The sequence below is a fragment of the Micropterus dolomieu genome, linkage group LG01 (genome assembly GCF_021292245.1).
Source record: "Micropterus dolomieu isolate WLL.071019.BEF.003 ecotype Adirondacks linkage group LG01, ASM2129224v1, whole genome shotgun sequence".
Classification (NCBI taxonomy): Eukaryota; Metazoa; Chordata; class Actinopteri; order Centrarchiformes; family Centrarchidae; genus Micropterus; species Micropterus dolomieu.
The window spans coordinates 5,400,746-5,426,705 of NC_060150.1; the positions used below are offsets into that span (position 1 = coordinate 5,400,746).

General features: G+C 40.7%; 1 protein-coding gene and 2 non-coding genes across 5 annotated transcripts in view; 1 reads left to right on the plus strand and 2 right to left on the minus strand.

Annotated features, from left to right (window-relative positions):
- dock9b (dedicator of cytokinesis 9b) overlaps window positions 1-25,960 on the plus strand; it is a 70,528-nt gene that overhangs the window by 18,582 nt on the left and 25,986 nt on the right. For 2 of the 3 annotated variants that reach the window (XM_046053466.1, XM_046053475.1), the window contains exons 3-13: window positions 7,748-7,864; window positions 14,768-14,857; window positions 16,435-16,517; window positions 18,560-18,629; window positions 19,377-19,472; window positions 20,646-20,780; window positions 20,950-21,124; window positions 21,445-21,500; window positions 24,497-24,571; window positions 24,732-24,872; window positions 25,529-25,873. In XM_046053466.1, the coding sequence (XP_045909422.1) occupies window positions 7,748-7,864; window positions 14,768-14,857; window positions 16,435-16,517; window positions 18,560-18,629; window positions 19,377-19,472; window positions 20,646-20,780; window positions 20,950-21,124; window positions 21,445-21,500; window positions 24,497-24,571; window positions 24,732-24,872; window positions 25,529-25,873 (1,383 nt within the window). Of the gene's footprint in view, window positions 1-4,662; window positions 4,938-7,747; window positions 7,865-14,767; window positions 14,858-16,434; window positions 16,518-18,559; window positions 18,630-19,376; window positions 19,473-20,645; window positions 20,781-20,949; window positions 21,125-21,444; window positions 21,501-24,496; window positions 24,572-24,731; window positions 24,873-25,528; window positions 25,874-25,960 lie in introns of those variants that run through there. The other variant, XM_046053485.1, reaches the window with a different exon arrangement.
- Window positions 22,565-22,638, minus strand: trnai-aau. The gene has a single exon. It is a non-coding gene; the product is annotated as a tRNA-Ile (tRNA).
- Window positions 23,028-23,101, minus strand: trnai-aau. The gene has a single exon. It is a non-coding gene; the product is annotated as a tRNA-Ile (tRNA).

The following is a 25,960-nucleotide window of genomic DNA, read 5'->3' on the forward strand; positions in this document are numbered from 1 at the left end:
ACCCCAAGACAGACACTGAGCTGCTCTTTGATTCTTTCATCAAAGGACATTCTGCATTTTTACTTTGTGGGATGACAATAGCTTGCGACAGATGAGTGAGTTTTAGGTCAGGGAGCTAACTTTCATGTGATTACTACATGTGTTTTTTATAGTGTGTGTTTAGTCTGAATGGGAAGTTTCACTTCTTCTCAGACAACACCCTCACACTTTCTCTCTTCAGGGCGCCTGTAGCGGTGGTGGGCTCTGAAACACTACGTCAACCTGTTCTTATGCAATTCTCCACAGACTTATGTGACGCTCTACGTCTATATATTTGTGCGTTTGTGTGTGTGCATGCCTCTTGGGAAGGGTGTGGAAAGCTTGCATGTCCTAATGGGTTCAAGCTGTGTAAAAACAAATGGACACCATCCGTCTCCACCTCCTCCTCCCTCACTCTCTCTCTCTGACAACCTTTTGTTTTATGTCAAGCTCTTACACAGATGGATGGAAACTAATTTGCACTGCCATCACCCCTCATACACACATTCAGACACAAACTCACCCACATCCTCGAGGAATTGCTGGCATGGTACCAGCGATAGCTCCAGTACGCGTCATGGCGTGAGAGCGCTCCAGAAATGTGGGTGAATGAAGCGGGATGACCTCAGTGGAGCCAAGGATTTTGACAAGAGGCTGATTATCACGCTGAACTGGTGACACTGTCGCTGAGGCCTCCGCAGGACGACGGGGATGCAGTACAGTTAGCAAGCCATTACAGACCGAGGCCAGAGGAAAGTAAAGAAGTTAAATGTGCCTTAAATACTTAACCCGCAAAATATCCTTTATCCTTTCCACATTAAGAGTAATTTCTCAGCCTTTCCAACATTTTCCAACAATATTAAGAACGTCGGGCAAAAGGAATCATAAAATGTTCCCAACCAGCTTGAGCATCAGAATCCAAGTGTTTTGTAACAAAACAACTGCTTTGTGCCTCAAAAGTCCAAGATTCACCACTTGTATCTTCAATATTTCATCAATAGAGAAAATTACGGGAGAGAATTAAGGGCACATATTTACATAGTTGTTTGATTTAGAGGGTAAGTGGGCTCTTGAGCTATACACCAATGTCCTCTTAGAATATGTGTTAGTTTGTGTGTTAGTTGCTGTGAGCTCTCGGCTTGTGTATTTGTGTGCATGGGCAACCAAAGTTGTCCCCTTGCACTAAATAGATAGCATTAATAAAGCTATCTATTTAGCTTTCTAGCTATCTAGCAACACACAGACCAAGAGTCTACTGCCACTCAGGGCTTTGAACTTAATGCAAAACTGACAAGAATGTCATTAGATTGACAGGTACTTGATGGTGGTGCTAGTCTAGGGATCACCAAAGTGATTAAAATTCATGATGATATATCCACCAAAAATATCATGGCAATTTATCTGGTAGTTGTTGAGAAATATCAATCTAGATGAAAGTGGTGGACCGACTGTCGTTGCCATCCCTAGATGCATGTTGCTTGTATGATTCCAGCATCTCAAATGTGAGGAGTTTCTACTCGGGTTTATATCATAAATTGAATATTGTCACACTGTCTGTTTTTTGGACTAAAGAAGATCTAACGCTGCTCCATTCATGATGGTTATTCCCGTGCCCCTGTTGGATAAATGGAACCACCTTATTTTACAGCCTCTGTGCAGTTTCCTGTGTTTTTAAAGTAAGTTATTTCTCTGAATGGTACATTTCAGCAAGTCCCTTTGAAGCGAGTACAGTTAAAACAAGTTATGCTAATTATGCACAGTGCCTCACGCATCAGAGAACCCCGCTGCACGAAAAGTGAAACTCACACACGCACAGACACACACACCCTTGCCCGCCTTTGTGCTACATTTTGTTAGGAGCGATGGGGCTGAGACTGCAGCAGAGAGACGGCGGCCTTTGAAGTCATCCTGACCCGTGGCATGTCATCCCCTCTCTCTGACATCTAGCCTCTCCCCCTCTCATTCTTTGAGCTCAAGAGAGCCCCAACTTTTTCTCCCCATACATATATTTTGATGAGTTATTAATCATGCTTGTTGAGTCAGAAAGATTCAATGGCTTTTAAACATTGGTGTGGTTTGGGAGTTGTGTGCAATGCATCATAAGAGAGAAAAAAAACTCCAAAATGCAGGATTTGCATAAATTGAGCTACAATAATTCCTCACTGAAAACTTTAAATGTCATCATTCTGAAACACTCTCTGATAGAAAACAGCTGAGCCGAGGCGCCTCTGTTGCTTAAAGATTAAATACGACTGATTCTCCTCAGAGAGAAAGCTGACTGGATGGAGAAACAAGCGGCAACTCAAACTGTTCCTGAAGCAGCGGGAGACTGTGTGTGTGTGTTGTGTCTAAGAGCCGGATAAGGGGGAAGTGTGTTTTAACTGACCCTGCTGTGGGTGCCTGCTGCAGCGGATACAGTGTAGGAAAAGTTCAAAGCAGAGCAAAATATCAATGGTGAGCAGAACTTTATCAACACAGATCAAGTGTCTAATGTTGTTACTGTGGCTGGTGACAGTTATTTTTAGTAATTTCAACGCACTTAACTCAGTTTTTTGACAATCAAACCTGATGTTAGAGAAGAAGCATCATCAGATCGTAATCAATTAAGAAGCAGGTAATGGCATTTTAGTCACAGTACACTATGCAACATACTTTATGCAGGCTTTAAACTAAAGCAGCCCCTTGTTCACTCCTTTTTCACTGAAATAATTGTGAAGTTACAGGGTATAAAGACTGTTGTTCACCCCTTTTTTATGTATGCAGGCTGTAATATGTAGCATTACTTACTGCAGGATAATTACACAAAAATCACTGCAATATCCACTATTGAAGAGAAAACCATATCAATGCTGAAATGAATTACAAAGTGTACACAATAAGTAAGATGCACATTTATTTGTTCACTTGGCCTGAAGTTGGAAGTCTCTGGATAAAGCTGAATAAGCCTGTGTGAGATGTTGGCGAGTTGGTCACATTTAACGGCTGTCCGGTTCTACAGTAAAGTCTTTGTTCTGTGACAAAAAATATATCCCGACTGACCAGGGATTTTCTTAAGGCCAAAAGACTATATCTGAGGGTGTAGTGGAGCTTACCAGACGTCTGTAGCCTGCTCCTCATCTCTGCTCGAAGCTAGAACCTCAAGGCTACATTAGCCGCCACAAGCATAACACACCCGAATCAAAGACTGAACTACATTGTGGATTTTAGGCGCCAGGTTCTGACAAGAAATAATGAATTAGTGCAAACACTCTCATGTCTGTACGGTAAATATTTCTGGTTCTGTTGCATTGATGTTGTTGTCGGGAGTCCCCGTATTGCTGCTAGAACGGCGCATTGACTGTTTGGAGCCCAGAAGTACTGCTACTCATCCATCCACTCATCAAGCACTGCTACTAATCCAGCGACTGTACACTCGACACTGCATTTGATTGAGTCCTCAGCAATCGAACGGTTCTCAAGATGTGCATAGGATAGTCACATATATAAATACTGATGCTGCCACCGCGCCACCTATTGGCACCAAATTTGTCATGGTCACTCAGAAATCAAATCCACCACGCGTTCACCAAATGTGGTTGCAATAGCACCAAGCGTTCAGGAGGTTTTCTGTTATACTGTATAAACACTGCCCACAGCGTTTGAACAAACTTAAATGGCCAGCTATATCAAAATTGTATGGAATATCATAAATCCAAAAAGATACCTTTTCCAGCTTGGTCTAGAGATGTTCTGTACCAAATCTGGTGACAATTGCTTAAAATATGTAGGATGGAGGGGGAGGAAATAGTTTATATGGATATATAGTACCCCACAGAATTCAGATATATTTTTTTTTAGTCTTAACGGTCTTAAAAGTTACAGGCCGAACTGCAAAGGTTGGTGTTATAGCGCCATCATGGCCAAATTGCATCAAATTCAACATTACGCTCCACAGGGTCCTCAGCAACACATCTGCTAAGTGTAAAGTCGATTGGATAAACGATTGTTGAGAAAAAGACAGAGATATTAAGTTATGGCAGTTTGGGTGGTAGGCTATAAAATAGGGGCAGTGATGTCAGCAGTTTTTTTCTAAATCCTAATGCAGCTAAGCATGTTGGTCCCCTGTACGCACCCTGCTATTATTTAATGTGTACCAGATAATTAAAAGTGTTTCCACACAAACACATATTTGTTACCCCCATATTCCATGTACTACTTCCCTTGTACCTACTGGTAAGTACCCAGTAAGTATTTTTATTTGTACCCCGTATATACAAAATATTTACACCATAATTTGCTGTATAATAAAACGTTACAGAACTTTTTCCATCACCTCCCTTTTTTACTTTTTTCTGCTGCTTTCTACATACCCCCCCCCCCACCCCCCACCCCCCCCACCCACACACACACACACACACACACACACACACAGGCAGGCAGGTGGAGCAGGCACATGACGACATGATCTCTGGGCCTCTTCTAAGTTTTTAGTGGGGGAGTGGTTGATTTTTCCTCCCCTCCTCCTCACACAGATCACATACTGTACACACAGACACACACATCCACACACATCCACACACACTCCCATAGCTGCACAGCTGTGAGGGTGGGAGGGGCCCTGCCCTTCTGATGAGAGACAGAGCGGGAGAGTAGGAAAGGGAGGCCGCTGGGTTATTGTGATTAAGTGCAGAGGGAACCTCACTGGACGTCGGCAAAGCCCCTTCAACCTTCGCACACTGCAGGTAACTTTGTGCCATGGCAGCGTGTGTGCACTGAGTCTCACACCTGAAGACAGACTACACACACAGGCAGGATCGACCACCATGCAGGGCCGGGGAGGCAAATCCACTAAAAGGGAGATGGTGATAGAGTCTCCTCAGCAGTACAAGAGCGTGGCTGAGATAGAGGCAGAGGTGGAGGCTGGGTCACAGGTGGCAGTGGTAAGTGTGTGTACTATGCCATCTTTTACGTAGAAGTAAAGTTTTTCTAAAATCCACTCTCCTTCTGGGAGTTGCTTGCTAAAAGGAACCGATGTGATTGTGGAGTTTTTTTATCTCTTACATTCCCCTTCAAGAGCAGCTTTGAAGATATTTTAAAAGGGTTAGACGGAAATGGGAAATAGCAGCTTCAGGGTACACCTCTCCAGGGGGTTGAATGTTGATCTTTTTTTAGGAAATGGAGCACTTGTAGCTCCTTTTGTTCATTAACTGTTTCTGTGTGTCAGAGTCAGGGAGTTTGACAAGTTGCCTGCAATGCTGGTTTGTTGAAGAACACTAAAAAAAAACAACATGTACAGTATTTTCATTAAGTTATTTTTTGAACAGATTTTTCCATAGTTGGACTAACATTTGGAAACCAAAGAATTTTCCCCCTTTGCTATTCACCCCTACAATTCCCCTAAATTTGGATTTTGTTTTATCAGAAAATCATTATAAATTGAAGTTAACTAGTTAGCTAGATTGTATTTAAACTGATAACTGGCAGAATTTGACTTTAGAAAAGCCTAATAACAGCTGCATCTTTATCAGCCTTTAAATTAAACTTGATCATCACATAACGGTCTCCCTACTGTAGTCATGTGAGATCATTACTTACAAGTCATAGTTCACAGCTGCTTGTAGTTATCTTCCGTCTGAATGGCAATTATCCAGTTGGAAATCGGGACCGACGATTTTCTGCTTATCAGATCTTTTACATCCAAAGGGCTGAGAGATATGGAAGGGTATTTACATTACCTCATCAGGAGGATTGGTTGGATGAATCAAAATGTAAATCTATGGTCAGTCAACCTGTTTAATTGGCCTCAGTTTGTTATGTCTTTGTTGGACCCAGACCAAGAAGTTAATCCAAATAATCTGGATCAAAGCCACGGCTAGCGGCCACATTTAGGCTGGGTAGCTGGGACGATTTAGAAATGTACAGAGAGATGTGAAAACGTTTGGTAATATTCTGTCTAGTAGCTGTTTTTCTTCCAATTTTTGTCTGTTGAGTAAAGATGCAGTTTTTCTGATGAATTTTAACGTCATAAATACTCAGAAATCCTGTACTGTTGCGTCAACTGCACTTAGTATACCCATTTTAGGGATTGGATGGCATTGTCGGTCAGTCAGTTGATTGTTCAGCCCTCTACTTTGGTCCAGACTGAAAGTTGTCAGCGACCATGTAATTTGGTACAAACATGTCCTGCTCAGGGTGAATCATAATAACTTAACCCTATTCCCCTTTCACCATCATCAGGTCAAACTTTGAATTTGCCCAATGTTTTGCTTAATGATCAAATACCTGCAAAACTAATGAAATTCCCATCAGCCTCAGCTGTACTGTGTTAAGTGTTAATTAGCAAAAGTTAGCATGCTAACACGCTAAGCTAAGATAATGAACTTGGTAAACATTAGCATGTTAGCATTCTGCTTTAAGCACTACTAAGTGCAGCCTCACAGAGCTTCTAGCATGGTAATAGACTTTTAAAGTACTTCTATTTGTTTGATAAAGCTGCAATACAAGCAACTATTTTGATGGACTAATCGATTAATCGTTTAAGTCATTTTAAAGATTTTCTGCTCTTCTGTGTTTAACATCATTGCAAACTGGATCGTGGAGTTTTAGACTGTTGCTTAGAGAGAACAAGGATTTAGAAGACCTCATCTTGAGCTTTAGAAAGTGAAGCAGAATCTGTAGTTTATACTTTTTTTTAAATTCATGAAGCTGGCTTTATAGCCAAGGACATACAGAAGGCAGAGCTGAGTTCAGCTTTGTCTTCATTCCTAACTTCGATTCACAACTTTATGCACATTGTCTTTATCTATACCTGAAATTAATTGGTACAAAAAGTATAAATTAGGTAGGTTATCACGTACGCCCCCCACAACGCAATGAGTTAAACTATCAAGATTGTGAAGTATTTAAAATATGTCTTAGTTCAGCTTTAAATAGATCAATGCTTTGTTTACTTCCTTAGAATCTTAATATGTAAACACAGCCCTGTGTGTCATATGTGAAGATTTATTACTTAATGTCATGCTGGGAGGACATGTTGGAGGAATCCTTTGGGAATTTTCTGTGGAATGTAAGAGCTGATGTCTGCAGTGACGGGGGAGTTAAATCTCTGCTAGATAATGAACTAGGCTCCACCATCTTACCTACTGTCAAGCGGCCATGCTTACAAAGCCTTCTCTGTTATAATGTAGCATAAGGATTTGCTTATTATGGAATGAAGAGTTATGTTTGGACCGTATGTCTTTCTGGTATGAGGAGGTAATCCCTACTCCTGGAAATTCTCAAAAGAGAGATTTGTAGAGCTGCAACGGTCACTATTTACTTATCCAGTTCAGATTTCCAACGTGAGCTCATGACACAGTGACTGGCACACACAGACTCTCGCCCATCTATCCATCCATCCCTCGATTCTCTCATCTAGCATCTCCTTTTCTGTTAACCCACATTCATCTCTGTCTCTGTGCCAGTTCCTGCTGGTGTGGCTGTCAACCAGTAACTCTGTGAAAAGGACAATAGCAAGTTGTTTTCCAGACAGCGTGAATACCCCAGATCTCCCTCTGTAACTCATACCATACACTAAAACCCTTATTGTGCAATTATTGGTTTATTGATCAAAACATTTTCTCTGGATGACATTTGCCACAAGACTTATAGAGAAGCAAAGACAACTGGACAGAACAAAAACAAGCTGCAGGCAGTCTGCCTTGCCACATGTCGCCACTTGTTGACCCACTGCTGTAATCTTCTCTTTTAGGTAAAGCCAAAGATCATAGAGCCTCTGGACTATGAGAATGTGCTTCTGCAGAGGAAGACTCAGATCATCAGTGATGTTCAGCGGGACATGCTACAGTTCCCCACGGACGACTTCCTGGTAAGACAGAGTTATTTATTGAGCCCTGTAGGTACATTTTTGTTTAGTTTTTCCCCTCTCACAGGTCAAACTTGGTCGCAGAGCTGTGACCTTGAATCTGGTATTGATTAAAGCTGTGTCCACACTAAGCACAAATGTGAAACCACTGTTTACATGTAAACAATTATAATACTCACATTAATCATTTTTAGATTGTTTTCTTTGAGTTTGCTGTCCACATTGAAATGTCAATTACAACACAACAAAACTCCTTAAACCTGCACTAACCTGCTCTTTAGCTGCTAAATGCTCCATTTTATTCACCAGCAAGTTCCTCTCTTTGTCTGTCTGGTGTGTGTTGCTGGGCAAAACTGCTGCCTGCTGATGAAAGTGATGCTGATTACAGTGGTGAGAATGAATCCAGTTGAAGTTGTGGGCCGGTAACCCAAAACAATGAACAGAAAGATGCTAAAAAGCTCTGTAGAGAGCGTCAGAGTCGGGTATTAACTTTCACATACAAGTAGTCATGTGAAACATTGTTCACATAATAATATTGATTACAGCAGCTTAATATATTTTCCACTGGGAAAGAGGAGGCCACTTAAACTGGCAATTACACTTGATTATTGCAATTGACTTTCTGCCATTTTGTAAATAAGTTACACTACAGTATGAGACTATCCTTTTTTAAGTATTCAGTTCAATTAATTATCAAGAGCTTCTTTTTTGTTTAACCAAGAACAGATTTCTCTGCTGACAGTAGTCACAACATGCCATGCTTTAAATTGACTCTCACTTTTAAAGGCCTGGAAACTCCAGTCATGGTAGAAATATTCAGATCCTTTACTTGAGTAAAGGTAGTAATACCACAATGTAAATTATTCATTATGCAGAGTCACCCCTTTCAGAGTTATTGTTGCAGTCCAGGTGGACCTAATATGAACTTCTTTACTTGCATTATATTTTACTCGTTGATAATATGTAAAATGTCGCACCAAGTGTGAGCGTGTGGCAGCGTGGCAGCAAGCTACCATACAAGGTGCTGGCCTGACCATCTGGAGCAATTTAGGGGTCACTGTGTTGATCAATAGCACTTCAACATGTGGACATGACCTAACATTGTTGTATTCACAATGAGCAGTTTACACAACAATCCATGCAACAGAAATAAATATATCATCCTTCAGACTCCTTGCATTCTTCTTTCTTGTCTAAATGTAGCACCTACATTACCCACAGTGCAACTCAGTTGCCGACAGTTTGGACAAAGCCTCAGCTGCTAGCCTCTAGCAGCATAAAATGGAAATTGTATAAATATTTAAGAATTATCCTCAAGAACAGTACTTAATTACTTTCCATCACTGGGAAACTTCACTGTTTGTGCGATCAGCCTGATATCTCTATTGTTATCATTGTTCCTCCCACTCACACTAACAGCTGAAAACAACATCTGTTCACAGCAGGTTATTTAAAGTGATTCTGGGAAATGTAGAAAATCACAGGGTGATTGTGAGAAGTGGGTGAGGCGTGTTGAGATAAAGTCAGGACAGCACTACTTTATCAAAATAAAACTCCTGGAATGTACTGTATTACAGAGGATTTGTTATTTGTTTATTGACAAGTGGGCCTGTTACCTCAAAGTTGAAGGCTGGGTGTAGTTAAAGGAAGCTGTGCTTGGTAATACAACCGCACTGCGTATGCATAAAGGGCTGTAGCATCAGAATGGTAGAGATTCATAAAGCAAGAATTGACACAGAGGAAGAATAGTCCTTTTTGCAATTGTCCCACCCCTGTTTTGTGTTACTGGGGGACATAAACAAATATGATGAAGGTGACAAGGGTCATGTGACTGACAGGTTTCTTCATGGAAGCTGCTCAGAGGGGATGTGGATGAATGTGGAGGTCTGTAGTTGTGTGAATCAGTCCTAAATGCTTTAAGTGCTTTTAAAAATCAACACAAAAGTAAGAGGTGGCTAAAGGTTGTTTTAACTTTAACCTGACCCTCACTGGGCTGGCTTATGTAATTGTTTAGTAATAGCACCGTTTACCCCACACACACTGATACCCCAAGAAGATTTACAAACTCTGGAGGCCGTTTTGGAAAGGCTTCCTTTTGGGGGGAGCAAAACGCTGTTTTAGTCTAGACGTGGACTTTTGGGGGGAGAAAAACGCTGTTTTAGTCTAGACGTGGACTGGCAACCTGTAAGTTGCCAGTCCACGTACGGTATAGAATGGGTTATACATTTTATTTCTACATGTACTGTATGTAATCACTGGTCTTTTACACACTACATAGATCTGCAGCTTGTGTTCGCAGGAACTCAAAGACTGTGTCAACATTACATCACCATAGTGCAGAGATGAAACTCAGCGGGGTCCATTCCCAGTTTGAGAGAGAAAGAGAAAACAGGGACTGAATCACGCTCAAATGTTTGTTATTCCTCAAGACTCCAGAAAAATTTTACGATTAATCAGACACAAAAGAATAAGAGGTCAAATTTTATATCTTTCTTGTTGTCAACAAATCCCGTGTGCAGAGCTGCAGACCCAAACCAACATGGATGTATGCTACTTACAAGTATTGTGTGTGTATCCAAAGCCTGATATATATACTTCCTCTGTGCCATAGAGCTCAATTGTTGTCCAAAAACTATTCAAAACACATCAGTGAGCCGCACTGTTGCACTGTGACATATTCATTCATTACCATCAACAGACATATTGTAGTTTATTTTGACTCAATCCCACATACACCATCCTGCTTTTGTAAATAATATAGAGCACCAAATGTGTGTTAATGTACCGCTAAAAATAGTCCCCAACATATGCGCTATTTCCACCTGTTTGTGTAATGTTTGCTAGTGACCAGGTGTTTTAGGAGACTACTGTTCTTCCCTTTCTCAGCCCTTTGGTTGTCATCATACGGACAATACTGTAACAGTCAAACTAAGGGAATAAAACAAGAGAATAGAAAAGACACACTTGAGAAATGAAGTTCAGAGCAATAACAGAGTGTGCGGTGGGAAACTTTCAATGTACAGTCTGCTTCTGGACTATTTCACAATCAGTAGAGGACGAGGTTTTTGTTACAAGGCTGTCTGCAGAGCACAGCCATTAGTAAATGCCCAGGACTCTTTGTGTGTGTGTGTGTGTGTGTCTGACCCAGTCCGTCCATCTGTCTAACCTGCCATATGTTTTACATCACTGAGTTTAGAGAGGAGAAAGGGGTCTAGACATACGGGTCTAGTGCACGTGCTGCACAGTACTCACACGTATGGACACACACACACACACAGGCATGTGTACACTAACCTTACATGCAAGAGAGAGCCTCAGTGTAGAAGGAGGTAAAGTTATGGATTAACTTCCAGTACATGCACATTCATTTCTCTTCTGCTTATCTAGAGTCACACATGTAGCTTTACGTATGCACAGATAAAACACTACACACTACAGTTTCTTTCGTCTGTCAAAGTTGAAAGAGGACCATCATAAAACTCGGTTCTCTCCTCCCATTCCCAAACACATTGCCCAGACAGCTCAGTGCTAGAGAATTTAATTCCTGCCTGACATCACCCTATCTGCCCTGTAGTGTCACTGCCTCTGGGAAAATGCTCCTCTGGCCCAGTGGAAGCCATCAAAGCCCCGGTTTAATGACTGTGAAAGGAATGCTGTTAATTGGTAGCCAGCAGTTCTTGCTGAGAGTTGATTGACAGCAGTGCGGTTTGTTCAAAGTCTCCCGTGAGTGACTGGTCAAATGAACAGGCCGTGTGCGTTGAATGTTTTCTTTTCAGTGAATTGACAAAAATGCTGACTGAGAAATAGACTGTGAAGCTTGTGCAAGTACAACTATCTATGAGGTGTCATATTGTGTTTTACTGCTAATTGGTAAAACACACAAAAATTGAAATTCAGCCATTATCTGTTAACACTTGAGTTTTTATGATAGCCAAATACAGGGCAACTTCGCCCCTATAGTTTTATCACACCCCGCTCATTGCATTTAAAGCGATAGTTGGATATTTTGAAAGCATTGTGGGTTGCCCTCACAGGTCAAGAAGTCATCTCCTGGCTCTACCTTCATGTCTAGCATAGAGGTATGAAACTGGTATCAATCTTCTCATTTAACTCTCTGCAAGAAAGCAATTAAGCATATCTTTTAAAGTAAAAATGGCACGGATTCAATGAAATATAACTTGTAGACAGATTTCATTTTCTTTTGAAATGAGACTAGTTGTTACTCCATGTGCTTCCAGTCTTTATGCTAAGCTAAGTCTTATATTTATCGGACCAATATGTGAGTGGTATCAATCATCTAGCTCATGGTAAGCAGCTGCTTCAACAAACGCATAAATAGTTACATTTCCCCAAACAGCTCAAGTCTTTTGCATTGCATTGTCAGCCTAAATGAGCAGTATTCTCCTCACTGTAGATTTTTTAATGTGTCACTGGCGCCACTGGTTTATTGTTCAGTCCTGTATAAGTTAAATGGAGATCTATAGATAATGCAGGACTGAACAAACTAAGCTCAATTTGGGCTACTGACACCTCTTTGATAGCCATTGTAAGAGTGAACTGGACAAATGAGGGCAGAGGTGCACTAACTGTATGCTTGCCACTGTAAGAATAGGAGATTTATGACAAAACTAGGTCATTGTGCCACTCTTTCCTATTCATCTTTGTGGGTTGAGTAGAAAAGCAGAACACTAAGCGGGAGCAGTGGCGGTTGCAGCATCCAATAGCGTGCCTGGCTTGCTAGCCCAACAGTATTGATGCCCCCAGGCGCCTTTTTCTCCTCAGCTATGGATCCTTACTTTCTTCTCTCTGGCTGCATCCATCCAGTACGGCTAGCAGAGAGAATAATTAGGGCTGGAATAATACAGGCTGCATAACATTATCCGCAGCACTGTTTTTTTTTCTTTGAGAAACTCAAAAGAACACAAGTAGCATCTTCTTTCATCTCTGCTTTTTGCATTAGACTGGTTGGCTGATGATGTTCTGTCAGTGAACTGCTGGTTTAAAACTGGTCTGAAACTATTTCGGGCCCTTCTTCTTCATAAAGTTCACCTTACATGATTGTTTGTTATTTTTAATCCCAGCACTTCCCGTCAATAATATGATTATTAATATTATAAAGATAATTGTCCTTAAATTTTAAAATGAGTAGAAACCTTTGTGCACACAGGTCCCAGTAGTCGAATAAAACCAGTGATCCTTTGTGTCGCCAGCTAAACCTTTCACCTGTTATAGACATTGCACTGTGTCGCCAAAATGTTGCTTTGTGTTAAATGTAGAATAATCCAAGTGCCGGTTACTTGCAATATTTGTTTTACTAAAAGATGGGAGGGTGCAATGTATTTCTTTTTAAATGTATTTTCTGCCTTTATTTCAGACAGGGAGACAGGAGAGACAGGGAATGAGGGAGTGAGAGAGACACACACACACATGTTTACTGTTTTATTTTATTTATTTGATGAACCGCATGAATTCCATTCAAAACACACACACATGCTAACTGTTTTTTTATTTTGTTATTTCATTTTTATTTATTTATTTTCTTTAAACACACACGTTAACTTTTTATTGTAATTATTTTTTTATTTTATATTTTTATTTAAACACACAAACACTCACTTTTACTGTTTTATTTATTTTATATTCTATATTTAATGAACTGCATGAAATGAATTGTTCTTTTGTATTATCTTTTAAGCTTTGGCAATATTGTTAATATAGCAAAATTGGCAAAGGGCTGCGGGCTTGACTGGAACCCTGGCTGCTGCGATAAGGACATATACATGAGCCACATGCTCTACCAACTGGCCTAACCGTGCCCCGTGTGTGATGCTTCAAACATCTGATCTGAGTATTTACTTTATATGCATGTGTGTTGAGAACTCTTAAAGAGGAACTGTAAGCTGCGTTAGCCAAATTCTCTCACTCCTCCCTAACCCTGATGATAGAGGCAAGACTCCAAGATCTATTACATTATTGTCAGACACATGAACCCACCGATCATTCTTCTATATTCGCAGCTTAAAAAGATATTTAGAAAGTAACTTAACCGTGATGAACAGCAGGGCTATGGCTAATGTACTGACACTCCCCTACAGAGTGCTAGACTCTCAAAGGGCCATAAATGTGCATGGAGAAACGGAGAGTATAGAAGCTTCTTATGGCTGGTTAGCTCTGACTGCCAGTTCTACATTTCTGTCTCATAAACTGTATATAAGGATGGACGGCATTACAGCTAAACCCCGCTCCCTCAATGTTAGAGGACGGGCCAAACAAACAAATATCAAGGTACATATCAAATACGCTTGTCCCAAAGATGGTTTCTATCATTTTAGGTAGGTTATATTACACTGATGTTTGTTCAAGTGCTACCTGTTTCCCCGTGCTTCCAGTTTTTTGCTAAGCTAAGCTAAAGTCCCCTGGCTTTAGCATACAGACTTGAGGGTGGTGTCGGTGGTCTCATCTAACTCTCTGCAAAAAAGCAAATGTCAAACTATTCCTTTAAATGTCAGCTTGGACAATCGAAGCTAACAAACTGATATTTTTTGACCATCTTGATGAATGAGAAGAAATCAGAGAGGCATAGCAAGTAGCATTCCTCTGGTGAAGTGTCCTTGGGCATCGCACTGATCCCCACCAGCCCCAGGGAGCTGGCCTGTAGCTTTCCTCGGTCTATGACCTTTCCTTTGAAGAAAAGTTAAAAGAGAACTGCGCTATGGGGGTCAATAAAATTTCATATGATCACAAGGAGCTGTAAAACCAACACAAAACAATCACCCAAAGCCAGAAGTGGGTTTACTTTGTGAGTGAATTTGCCCTGTTGTATAAAAACACCAACAGGATGGATCTGTTGTGCCAATCTCTTCTATCAGTCTGTTTTTCATGCCTGCATTCCCTTTCCCTCCTCAGATCTCCACCCTGAGGCGCCAGGGCAGGACTCTGTTCTCCACTGTGCCAGAGACTGCTGAGAAAGAAGCTCACTCGCTGTTCGTCCAAGAGGTAAAACTAATACATACCTGGATGCAAGCCTTCTTTGTCCATTCTTCAGCCCATCTATCTTGGCCATAGCCTCAACCTCTCTGTCGTGACCAAAGCCCTGCTCTATCCTTTTGTTTGGAGCGCAGCCATGTTTTCTCCCCTTTCACCCAAAACACAGGTGCTTCACCTCTGTCCAGATAATGCAACACCCTCAATCAGATACTCGAGCTCATAAGTTTAAACATACCTTAAAGACCCATCAAATACTGGAGTTCAAAGTTCAGACATAAATCCAGACAAGTAGAGCTGATTGGGTTTAAGTAAGTGTATGTTGACCACTCACATGATTTAGAGATAAGGGAAAACTGATATGGTGCATGTTAATAATGCTGATGTTAGCCTTTTAATGAACTTCCATTTGTGTTCTCCACCCTCACATGTTTCCTGACAGTGCAGAGGATCAGCCACAGTTCACGTCGTTATTTCAGAGGAACTGTGTGTCGGGCTTTGTTGGGGTGCAGCCTGATAGAGCCTGATAGGGGATAGTCCCCTATGGCTGCAGCCAGAAATTACATCATAACTACATCTGGACCAGCTGTGCGGCCTTATACACACAGGCTGTTCTTTTTCTTAATTTATTTTTCCACCTTTTAGTGACCCCTTGCCTCGAACAACATGTGTATTTTATATTTTTCCAGAATTGATGAACACATACTGGAATATCAAAAGTGGTACTACTGGTGTTTGGTTTGTAGGGTTGTGTCAGATGTTTGGCTTTGTTTGATGTAGTTAGGAAGAATGGAAAACTTCTTACCCAACGTAATCTCTCAAAAACCTGCAACTTTGCAAGCTTGAACAGCAGTTTATTTTATAATGATGACGAAAAGATAGATGTTCAGTTAACTAACTAACAAGAAATGAACTGGTTTTCTGTGACTCTACTGTTCAGTTATAGGGGACTTGAGTAAGAAATCTCAAGTCTGGCAGAAAATATCAGAGGGGATGAGGAGAGCAGGTTATCAAATAAATATTGTCATTGTGATTATTCTTGTTTTTGAGCGCTAAACCATCATGAGCCCGTTGGTGAGGAAGGTCAAACAGCCTTCCTGCAGCATCTCATTATATGTTACAGAACAACGGCCTATAATTTTGGCTAAAAAGCGTCCCAAAAAGACTTTAAATATGCAGAAGGAGCGGAAATTCACCACCCTCTTGTAATATTAATCCTGTCTGAATGGGTGTTCTAATTTAAGACTTCCATGAATCATTTTCATTTTGTCTGCTGTGGTCTTCTAATGAGCTTGATTGATTTGTGTTAGTACCAGTTAGACTGTTTCACTGCCTGACACATCGTCAGATACTGGACGTCTTCGTCTTGCTAATTCAGGGGGATGTAATGTATTTTAGTGGTCTTACCATGCTGCATGTGTAAAAGCTGCCTTATAGGAAGTTCATCCATGTCCATTGTTAAAAAAAAAATCTGAGGTTGTTTTAGAAACCTGAGCCTGTCCGTGTCTGGACCATGCATGTAAGTACACGTCTTAATTTGCTCCTGTTGAAATGACCCTTCACCCCCTCCTCATTTTCTGTCTCTGCAGTGTATCAAAACCTACAAGTCTGACTGGCATGTGGTCAATTACAAGTATGAAGAGTATTCTGGAGACTTCCGTCAGCTTCCAAAGTGAGTGTGTGTGCTTCAGCTATATTAACCGATGTTGTGAGGTGTAGAGCGTTTTCCTGACAGGTCGATGTCGAGACTGTTGTCTTAGTGTGAAAAAAAGAAAGTACAATACTGTAGAGTCTACTAAGCTGAATTCATGCAGCCAAGGTCATTGCCAGCTACTCTGTTTTAAATGTAGAGTAACAGTTGAGCTGAACTGGTTTCATATCTTGTAAGTCAACTTTACTTAAGTCACGTCCACATGGAGGTGACATTCATGCTTTATGGGTAATGTTTCAAACATGTTTTTACTTTTACAAGAGTAAAAACTATAATAATGAATACTAACTGGTTGTTTTGGCAAATGTACGTCTGGTTTCTCCGCCTCCATTAAAGAGCAGCACAAAGCTGCTTCTCTAAGCTTTTCTATGGGAATCAACCGGGACTGACTGCCATGCTGTGGATGACACAGACCCAAACAAGCCTAGCCCCATATTAGGGACTAAAAGTCAGGATATCTCTCAGCCTCTGCTACTTCTATTTTGGACATTTTTAAATCTGTCTCTTGTGAAAACAGATTAACACCTTCACCTTTACTGCTTTCAAAAAACAAAAATGCATGTGTTGTATTTTCTCTATGGCTTTTATAACCATAAATGCATGTGCTGTTCAGCTTGTCTGCTTTGTTCACCGCATAGCACACTGTGCTGCAAAGCCCTCCAAGGGATATTGTAAATGTTTTTGTGTTCAGTGACTCTGCCCTGTGTTTACAGCCCAGTGTTTTAGCCAGATCTCTAGGAACACAGAGGCTGTCTCAGAGGCTCCAAGCTTTTCCGCAACAACAATAGAAGCCTTCCTATGTTTTTCTACCAAGGATAAGCAGAGCTATTCTGGGACTGCTGTTGATGGATATCATTAAAGCTAAAAAGGAAATCCCAAAATGGTCGAGCCACTTTCCTTAAGGACAGGAATGTGCTTTACAGATGTTGTGTGTCATGTTAACGTAAAAACTAGACGAACCCTGGCCATGGCCTTGACTCTGTTTATGCTAGTAGATCCCCAGAGCAAGCTGGGTCTTGAAAAGGTCAAAGAGCAAACTGTCTATCTGGGATTTGAGCTGCACTTAGAGAAGCAGCTGCAGTATTTGAGCTACATCCTGTAAAGGTATTCATTACTGAGTAGCCTTGAAAGATTCTAAAACATGCATGTATATTTCTTAGAGTTTTTTATTCCTGTCTTACCTTTGAACCACATTTCAAGAATGTTCCATAATCTGTCTTTTAAAATGTATTTAACATCCATCCAAGTGTGATACAGATGCCTTGCACATGTTTTCATAATATCCAGAATCAGTTATTTCATTGTACTTTTCTCAGGCCTATCTTTATTTAGTCCAGAACGCAGCTGCCAGAGACCACTTCTTGATCTAAGAAGTTGGGTCTTGTTACACCTGTCTTGATAATTTTGTACTGGCTACCAGTACAAGCCAGACTAGATTTAAAAATCCACCTTCAGACTTACAAGGCTTTAAATGGATTTCCCCCTCTTTCATCTTTCAGGGGTAAAGCCTTTGCTCATCGAGCTCCCCTCTTTTTGGTCCCACTTCCACATATTGAGTCAGTCGTAACAGTGCATTAAAAAGTGGTTAACTAGCAAAAAGAGAAACTGTTGTAAGTTAGAAAGTTGAAATCGAAAGCTAAAAGTAATGGATAAATAGTTGAAACATCCAGTTTCTACTACTTCAAACGGAAGAAGTACGAATGCAAACTTGATCATAACCTAAACATTGACAGTTAAATTGTATAACTAAATAATAATAAGTAATAAACATTTTTTGAAACAATTAACTGTGTTAAATAACGTCAAGTTTAAAGTTGATACAGGGGTACTTGAGTTCATCTGTAAGGAACTGTGGGGGAATCATTGTGCTGGACTAGTTTTGGCCAGAAGCTGTGACATTGTGCTAAGCTAAGCTAAGTGTCTTTATATTTAGCGCACATGAGGCATGAGTCCTTGGGTGATTAGTGATCCAGGTCTAAATGATCTTTTTCCTTCACTTTCAGTAAGGTGTTGAGACCTGAGAAACTGGCGGCTCACCTGTTTGAGGTGGATGAAGACGTGGACAAAGACGAGGTAAGACCATCAATGCCGAACTTTATTTCCTCCAAGCCCTGTTTTTCCCAAAACTTCTCACAACTAATTCCTGCTTGTGTGAGGAACACAGCAACTCAGCAAACCCTTGAAGTGTTAATAACAATGATTCTACAAGGCCAACAAGCTCAACCGTTCTCTAGGCCTCACCAAACCTCGTTCAAGCAGAAACTTAATTACCACCCCAAACATATAATTTATTGAACGACATTGTATTCATTCATTTAATTTTACTCCTTCATTACAAGCCAACCGTTGGATGTTTTGTTTAATCATGTCGGCCCTCGCCGTTTCCCAGAATAGCTGACATCTTCATGACATTTGTACCATTTTAAGGGCACATCCCCCCCCAGTAATTACCTTGCTTCAGGCATTGATTTAACTGAAGGCCAGTGACCTTTAATGGACACACTGTCATGGCTGAAATCCCCTGAGATTAGAAAAGTGCCGTGTTAATGTAAAAGGTGGTCTTAATGAAGAGCATTCTTCACTGGGCTGTATGGACAGTCAATGTGGGCCTCTCCTCCCACTGGCCTTGAGGGCAGTCAGCAGATTTTTAAGCTCAAAGCAAAGTGTGTAAATAAATATATGTGTGTGTCTATGTGTTTTTTACATTAAGAGAAAGAGACACATAAAAACACTAATGTATGTTATTTTTTATCTGTGTGTAGTTTCATTTAATGGTAAATTACATGTGGTAATGTGTGTTCTTTGCACCTCCTCCTGCAGGACACAGCCTCCCTCGGATCTCAGAAGGGAGGAGTGTCTAAACATGGCTGGCTGTACAAAGGCAACATGAACAGTGCAATCAGTGTGACTATGCGGGTGCGTACAGTTTTACAGTTTTAACAGCTTTAACCACTAAAGTCAACGCAGACTTTCACAACCCCTTCTGATATTGTTAGTAGTGGCTGTGGTGATTTTGACTTTAATAAGTACACAACCTTCCAGCCAGTGTGGTTAAAGGGGCACTCCACTGATATACACTTGAAGTTCAGTTTACTCAGCACAGGGAGAGCTAACCAACCTGTGAAAACAGTTGCATAATGTCTTCTTTGGCTCTGGAGGAGCGTCAGAGTTTAAAAAAAACATCAACATTAGGGTTATTTTTTATGCATTTGGGTTGAAACTTCAAAATGTTGGAGCCTCCGTTACAGGTGTGGAGTTTGAAAGAAATAGAATACAGAAGAAATATGCTACCAAGTTGCATCATGGGAAATGTAGGATCCAGTGAATTTTACGCTCGACCCATTCTAGAGACTAAAATCAGGATACCTTGGCCTAGATTTGGACCATTCTTTTTAAAATATGTTCTCACAAATTTAAAGACCTACAATTTACTGGAAAAACAGTACTATATTGTTGAAGTACTCCTTTAAATTAATTGTGTTATTTGACTTTTGATAGCTTTAAACAATATATTTGTTCTTATGGACACACAGAAATATAAAATAAAATGCAGCATAAATGAAAGCACACATTAAGGCATTTTAAAAAACAACTAACCAAAAACCCGTAACCTTTTCTAATGGAAGACTTGATAGCAGCTGCCTTGCCTATAGTGTGATAATTGGTCTGCTAGTCTTTTCCAAAAGAGTGCTATCAGTCTTTTGGCATGCAGATCTATTCATTATTCCTTCCCCTTTTGATAACAATTTTCATTCTTGATACAGTTTTTATATAAAATATGTTTGAGAGTTTAGTAAGTGTCTTACTGAGTTGACAATATTTGGAAAGTTTCTTATCTGTCGTAATTGCACCTAATTTCTTCAAATAATATTCTGTTATCAATGATCGGTAAGTACAAATCTTGGATTTTCGCCATTCCATTTCTCTTTTTCTCTGCACATATGGAAATCAAATCAGTGGCAGCCCAGAACTTGTCGTACTTATTCATTGTACCCTTGAGCTTTCCCATGCTCCATCTCAATCCTCGTAGTATTTTTAGAGAGAAAGAGGCCATTTGGGATGTTTACGTTCTCTATCTTCATCCTCTAGTCCTTCAAGAGGAGGTACTTCCATCTGGCCCAACTGGGAGATGGATCCTACAACCTGAACTTCTACAAGGATGAGAACACTTCAAAGGAACCCAAAGGAACCATCTTTCTTGACTCGTGCATGGGGGTTGTTCAGGTAAAAAACCTAAAGCACTGAGGTGTTTGATACTATAGTGCACATTATGAATTTAGATAAAAGAAAATGGGCATTCTTGAAGAAAAGGCCCTCTAAAGGGCTGGAATGTAATTAAAACTTGAAAGGGCCAAAAGGTATTAATTCACTGTTTGCATTTATGTTCTTTCAGAACAGCAAAGTGCGCCGGTTTGCCTTTGAGCTGAAGATGCAAGATAAGAGCACGTTCCTGCTGGCTGCAGACAGCGAAGCAGAGATGGAGGAGTGGATTGGCACACTCAACAAGATTCTCCACAGCAGCTTTGAACAGGCCATGCAGGAGAAGAGGAACGGAGACCTGCATGATGGTGGGTCCTTATGCATTTATCTTTGACATCTTGTTTTTTGTCTTAGCAGCTCAATTATTGTTGCAAGTGTTTATTTGCCTGTCTTACAGTGTTTGCGTCTTCATGTTTTTAAATGCTTGCTGCACCTGCGGGATTCCTAAATGCAACTGTACCCCATGGAATAATTTATCTCTAGGATTTTTCTTATAAAAATGACTCATGCTTGATGACAACAATATTATTTTCTTATGTAATCCTCTCTTCTTCTTCATAGAGAGGCAGAGACCAACACATTAAGTTTTTGCCTCAGCTAACAGAGCTCATGTTGATCTCTTCAACAGATGAGGAGCATGGAAAAACAGACCTCTCCTCCGGAAGTTTTCAAGACAGCTTTCAGGTAGCCTGTTTTTTCCATCTGTAGTAGCATTAAACAATGCTCTCTAATTCTGTTTGACCACACAACAAGCCACACCATATGGATTATTCCACACACTGTGGAGGTGCTTTGGATGTCTGGAGGGGCCATATGGCTTCACTTGCAAACAGTCTGGACTGTAACTGGAGCTTTGCTTTAATGGAATTGATAAACAAATGTATTTCCTGCCACCAGGTCCCTGCATTTGCTGTTGGTGCTAACAAGCAAACATCTGGTATAGTGTGTATGGTTTCCAAATGTAGGGGCCGGATGAGGCCAACACTGGTGCTGAACAGTGCACAGTGGAACGTGGCAGTCTGAGAACAAACACTTAAAAGGCATATTCTGTGATTTGATGTACTTAGCAAGTCAACATATAGAGTTAAAGCTGAACTGATCAATTTATTTATATATAAAAAAATGTGTGTATGTGAGAGGTGAATTTGACGTGTTTTAGCATCACTTATTTGATTTTCAGGCCCATGACTTTAATGTTTTGTTTCACGCTCATTGCTCCCATCGACATTGTTTTTAGCAGCAGCAGGCAGCTGGTTCAATTAAAAAGCTCTGATAAATCCACTGTAAACCACCTGTCCGGCACTGAACAGCAGCAGAAGGACAAAGCAACTGGTCAACATAGTGCAGCATTTAGGACTGCAGAGCCAGGTATTTTTTTCTGATTAGTAACAGCATTTAATGCAGAAAAGAACAAGGACAGATTAAAACTAACAACGGCTCCATACTGGATGTTAAGTCATATGTGACCACCTTCCAGGTTGGTGTTTGCATTGTCCAAAGGTTTAACCTTTGGTGTTTGGACAATGCAAACACCAACCTGGAAGGTGGTCACATATGACTTAACAACCTTGAGTTGTTAAACTATCACCTCTGGCCATTATGGGGGTTGAACCCATGACCCATCCCTTCCCTGTCATGCGTGAAGTCTTTGTAACTTGGCACAAGAGGGGCAGAACTTGTTTAAATCACTAAGCTCTTGCTTGTGAGCAGGACAATGCAAACACCTTGAGATGATAAATTATAACCAGTGGCCAGTATGGGGATTGAACCCATGACCTTGGCGTTATTAGCACCACGCTCTAACCATCTGAGCTAATCGGCCTGCTGTAGGGGTTATCTTTCATTCTTTTTTCTAACAAAATTCAATGCATAAAACAACAAGGACAGACTAAAACAGACAATGGCTCTTTTAACAATTTGTCCTCCAGAAGTAAAAAAGAAACGGACAAGTTTTGGATGTTCAGTCGTGTGCAAAGTGCCCCCAAGTCTATGTAAGCACAAATTGTTTAAACTTGAAAATACTTACTTCTTATACGGTCTGCTGTATTATGCCGGAACTATTTCTCCATAAATGACGCAGGGACTCGAACCCTCAATCTTCTGATCCGAAGTCAGACGCCTTGTCCGTTAGGACACGCGGTCCCTTACTCACATAGCTCTCGTTTGTGAGCAGGACAATGCAAACACCTTGAGTTGATAAATTACAACCAGTGGCCAGTATGGGGATTGAACCCATGACCTTGGCGTTATTAGCACCACGCTCTAACCATCTGAGCTAACCGGCCTGCATGGGGGTTTTCTTTCATTCTTTTTGCTAACAAAATTCAATGCATAAAACAACAGGGAGAGACTAAAACAGACATTGGCTCCATACTGGATGTCAAGTCATGTGTGACCACCTTCCAGGTGAGCAGTACACTCAAAACCTTTGACCTGAGCCGCCTGCTTTTGTGGTTCTTCTTTTAACAATTTGTCCTCCAGAAGTAAAAAAGTTTTGGATGTTCAGTCATATGCGAACTCCACCCAAGTCTATGCAAGCACAAATTTTTTAAACTTGAAAATACTCACTTCTTATTTCTCCATAAATAATGTGGCTTTCAACCACAAAGGGACATATATATATATATATATAAAAACAATGAAATGAAAGAGTTCAAATTTGATCAATAAACCTCTGTGAAACTTCAGTTTGTGTAACGTCATGGAAAAGCTGCTGCAGTCACCTGGTGTCTTGTGTGATGTTTCTTTTTGGCTTGAGTGGCTTTTTGTCATCTCACCCTTCTTGGATGTTTTGACGTGTGTGTGTGTGTGTGTGTGTGTGTGCGTGCGTGCATGCGTGCGCGTGCCTGATCACGTTTTAAACCTGCTGTTAGCGCTGTGCTAACAAAATATTTTCCAGATTTTAAAGATTTTGATAGTGTTTGGCAGTGACTGTGTTGCACCATGCTATAGGTCACTGGATGTCCTGTCATTTGTGAAGTCCTTAGTCCATGGTCCATAGGACATTTTTTTCTTTTTGTATGAACATTGTATTTACAGCCATTCAATGGCACAGTTTTAAAGTAATTGAACTGAATTTAATGTTAATATAATAGTACATAATTATTATTATTCTATAATTGTACACTGCTAATACTTAGCCATAACAACTTTAGAGATGATAATATGTCAGTGTCAGCTGTTGCAGTGCATCAAAGTGGCAAAAAAGTTAATTCAGCTTTAAAAGTAGAAAGATACTCTATAAGAGTTTGTCAAAATTAGTATATGAATACAATCCTAATACGTCACAAAAGGTCTGTCATGTTCATATTATGCTGCCAAAGCTTTTGGCTGTGCAGCGATAAAACATTTTACTATCATCTGTTACAAATGTACTTTTCTTACTTTTTATTGTACAGATGAGGTCATTCTAAATAAATAATTTTACAGTAAACACAATCGAAAACTAAAGAGGAAAATGGAGAAAAAAAACAAATGGTTTCTGACTTGGACTTTACAAAATGTGAATTTACATTGTCTTTGAATTTCCTGATTACATGCTCATTCCTACTTTAAGTTTGATATTGTATTTCCAACCCAGGCCTCTGATATGGACATCATGGTTGTTTCCTTCCCTCTTCCTTTTTAAATAATAAGCTGTTACTGATGTTGAATAACGTTTGTTGCTTTGTTTGTAACAGACTGCCAGAGATATTGAGTCCAAAACAAGGAGTGAAGCTCGCTTGAAGCTGTTCACTTTGGACCCTGACACACAGGTGACAGATGCACAAGATAATCCCTGACTACAAAGTCCTGTGCATTTTGTATGAGCATTGTTTTAATTTCTTACTAGCACCACAGTCAGTTTTGCTCTTGTTTAATGACCAAAGATTTTTGTTTCGGCAACCCTTTTGACATCATCTCCTGTTTCCACAGAAACTGGACTTCTCTGGCATTGAGCCAGACGTGCGTCAGTTTGAAGAGAAGTTTGGGAAGAGGGTCCTGGTCAACTGTCATGACCTGTCTTTCAACCTGCAGGGCTGTGTTGCAGAGAATGAAGAGGGACCCACAACTAATGTATGTTTCAATGAAATGTACAAATATAGTTGAAGGTGTAAAACTTTACAGTATTTTTATCCAAGTTGACCCAGAAGGCACACTTCTATGAATGCACATGTATTTGCAAGGACAGAAACATGCTTACAGGATAATTCTGGGAAATGTCCTTTTAGCAAACGAGGGCGAGGTCTAAATCAGTTAAGAAGATCACAGACAGTTCAGATGGCCCACTTGGCTGGCCCCTGTCAAAACTGGTGTTGTTGGCATAAGGAATGGGCGCTACCATGGCAACCAGCCTGGGCCTCCCACCATGCATTAACGCCAGTCGGAGGCTGGTTTCCTGCCGTCACTCTCCAAGGTCTCTGTCTCTGAAGAAGGAGGATTCCTGCTACACTCAGCACTCAGCTGGGAAACCTAAGTTATTAGCTCTGCTACTCAGAACATACACACACACACAAATGGGTTTGCGTAACCAAAACCACAGTGGAAATAGTGAATGGGAAGATCGATTACATCAATGGTACATTTTGACTTGATGGAAAATGAGAAGTGCATTAGGAAGGATGGTATCCCTTAAACTTTCCCTTTCTATTTTCTTTACTCTTTCTGTTTGTTTCTCATCTTCCAACTATAGTCACAAAAATATTTTTCTTCCTCTCCTCCTTTCATTAAAGGTGGAGCCTTTCTACGTGGTGCTGTCGCTCTTTGACGTCCAGAACAGTAGAAAGATCTCGGCCGACTTCCACGTGGATCTCAACCACCCGTTGGTCCGACAAATGACATCAGGCTCTAGTAGCGGGCAGGACGTGCACATCAATGGCAGTGGTGATGTTCCCCTGGCTGGCCAAAGGCAGGCCAGTGGGCTCCCAGAGGGGGCTCTCCAGTACCCCAGAAAGGGGGTGTTCTCAGTCACATGCCCCCATCCGGAGATCTTCCTGGTGGCCAGGATTGAGAAAGTCCTGCAGGGGGGGATCACCCACTGCACTGAACCCTACATGAAGAGCTCAGACTCCGCCAAGGTACAGACATTAGCAGTGATGACGAAGACATGGCTGTAAAGTACAGTGTGCTCCAGTCATCTCAGATGATTCATTAATAAAATGAAT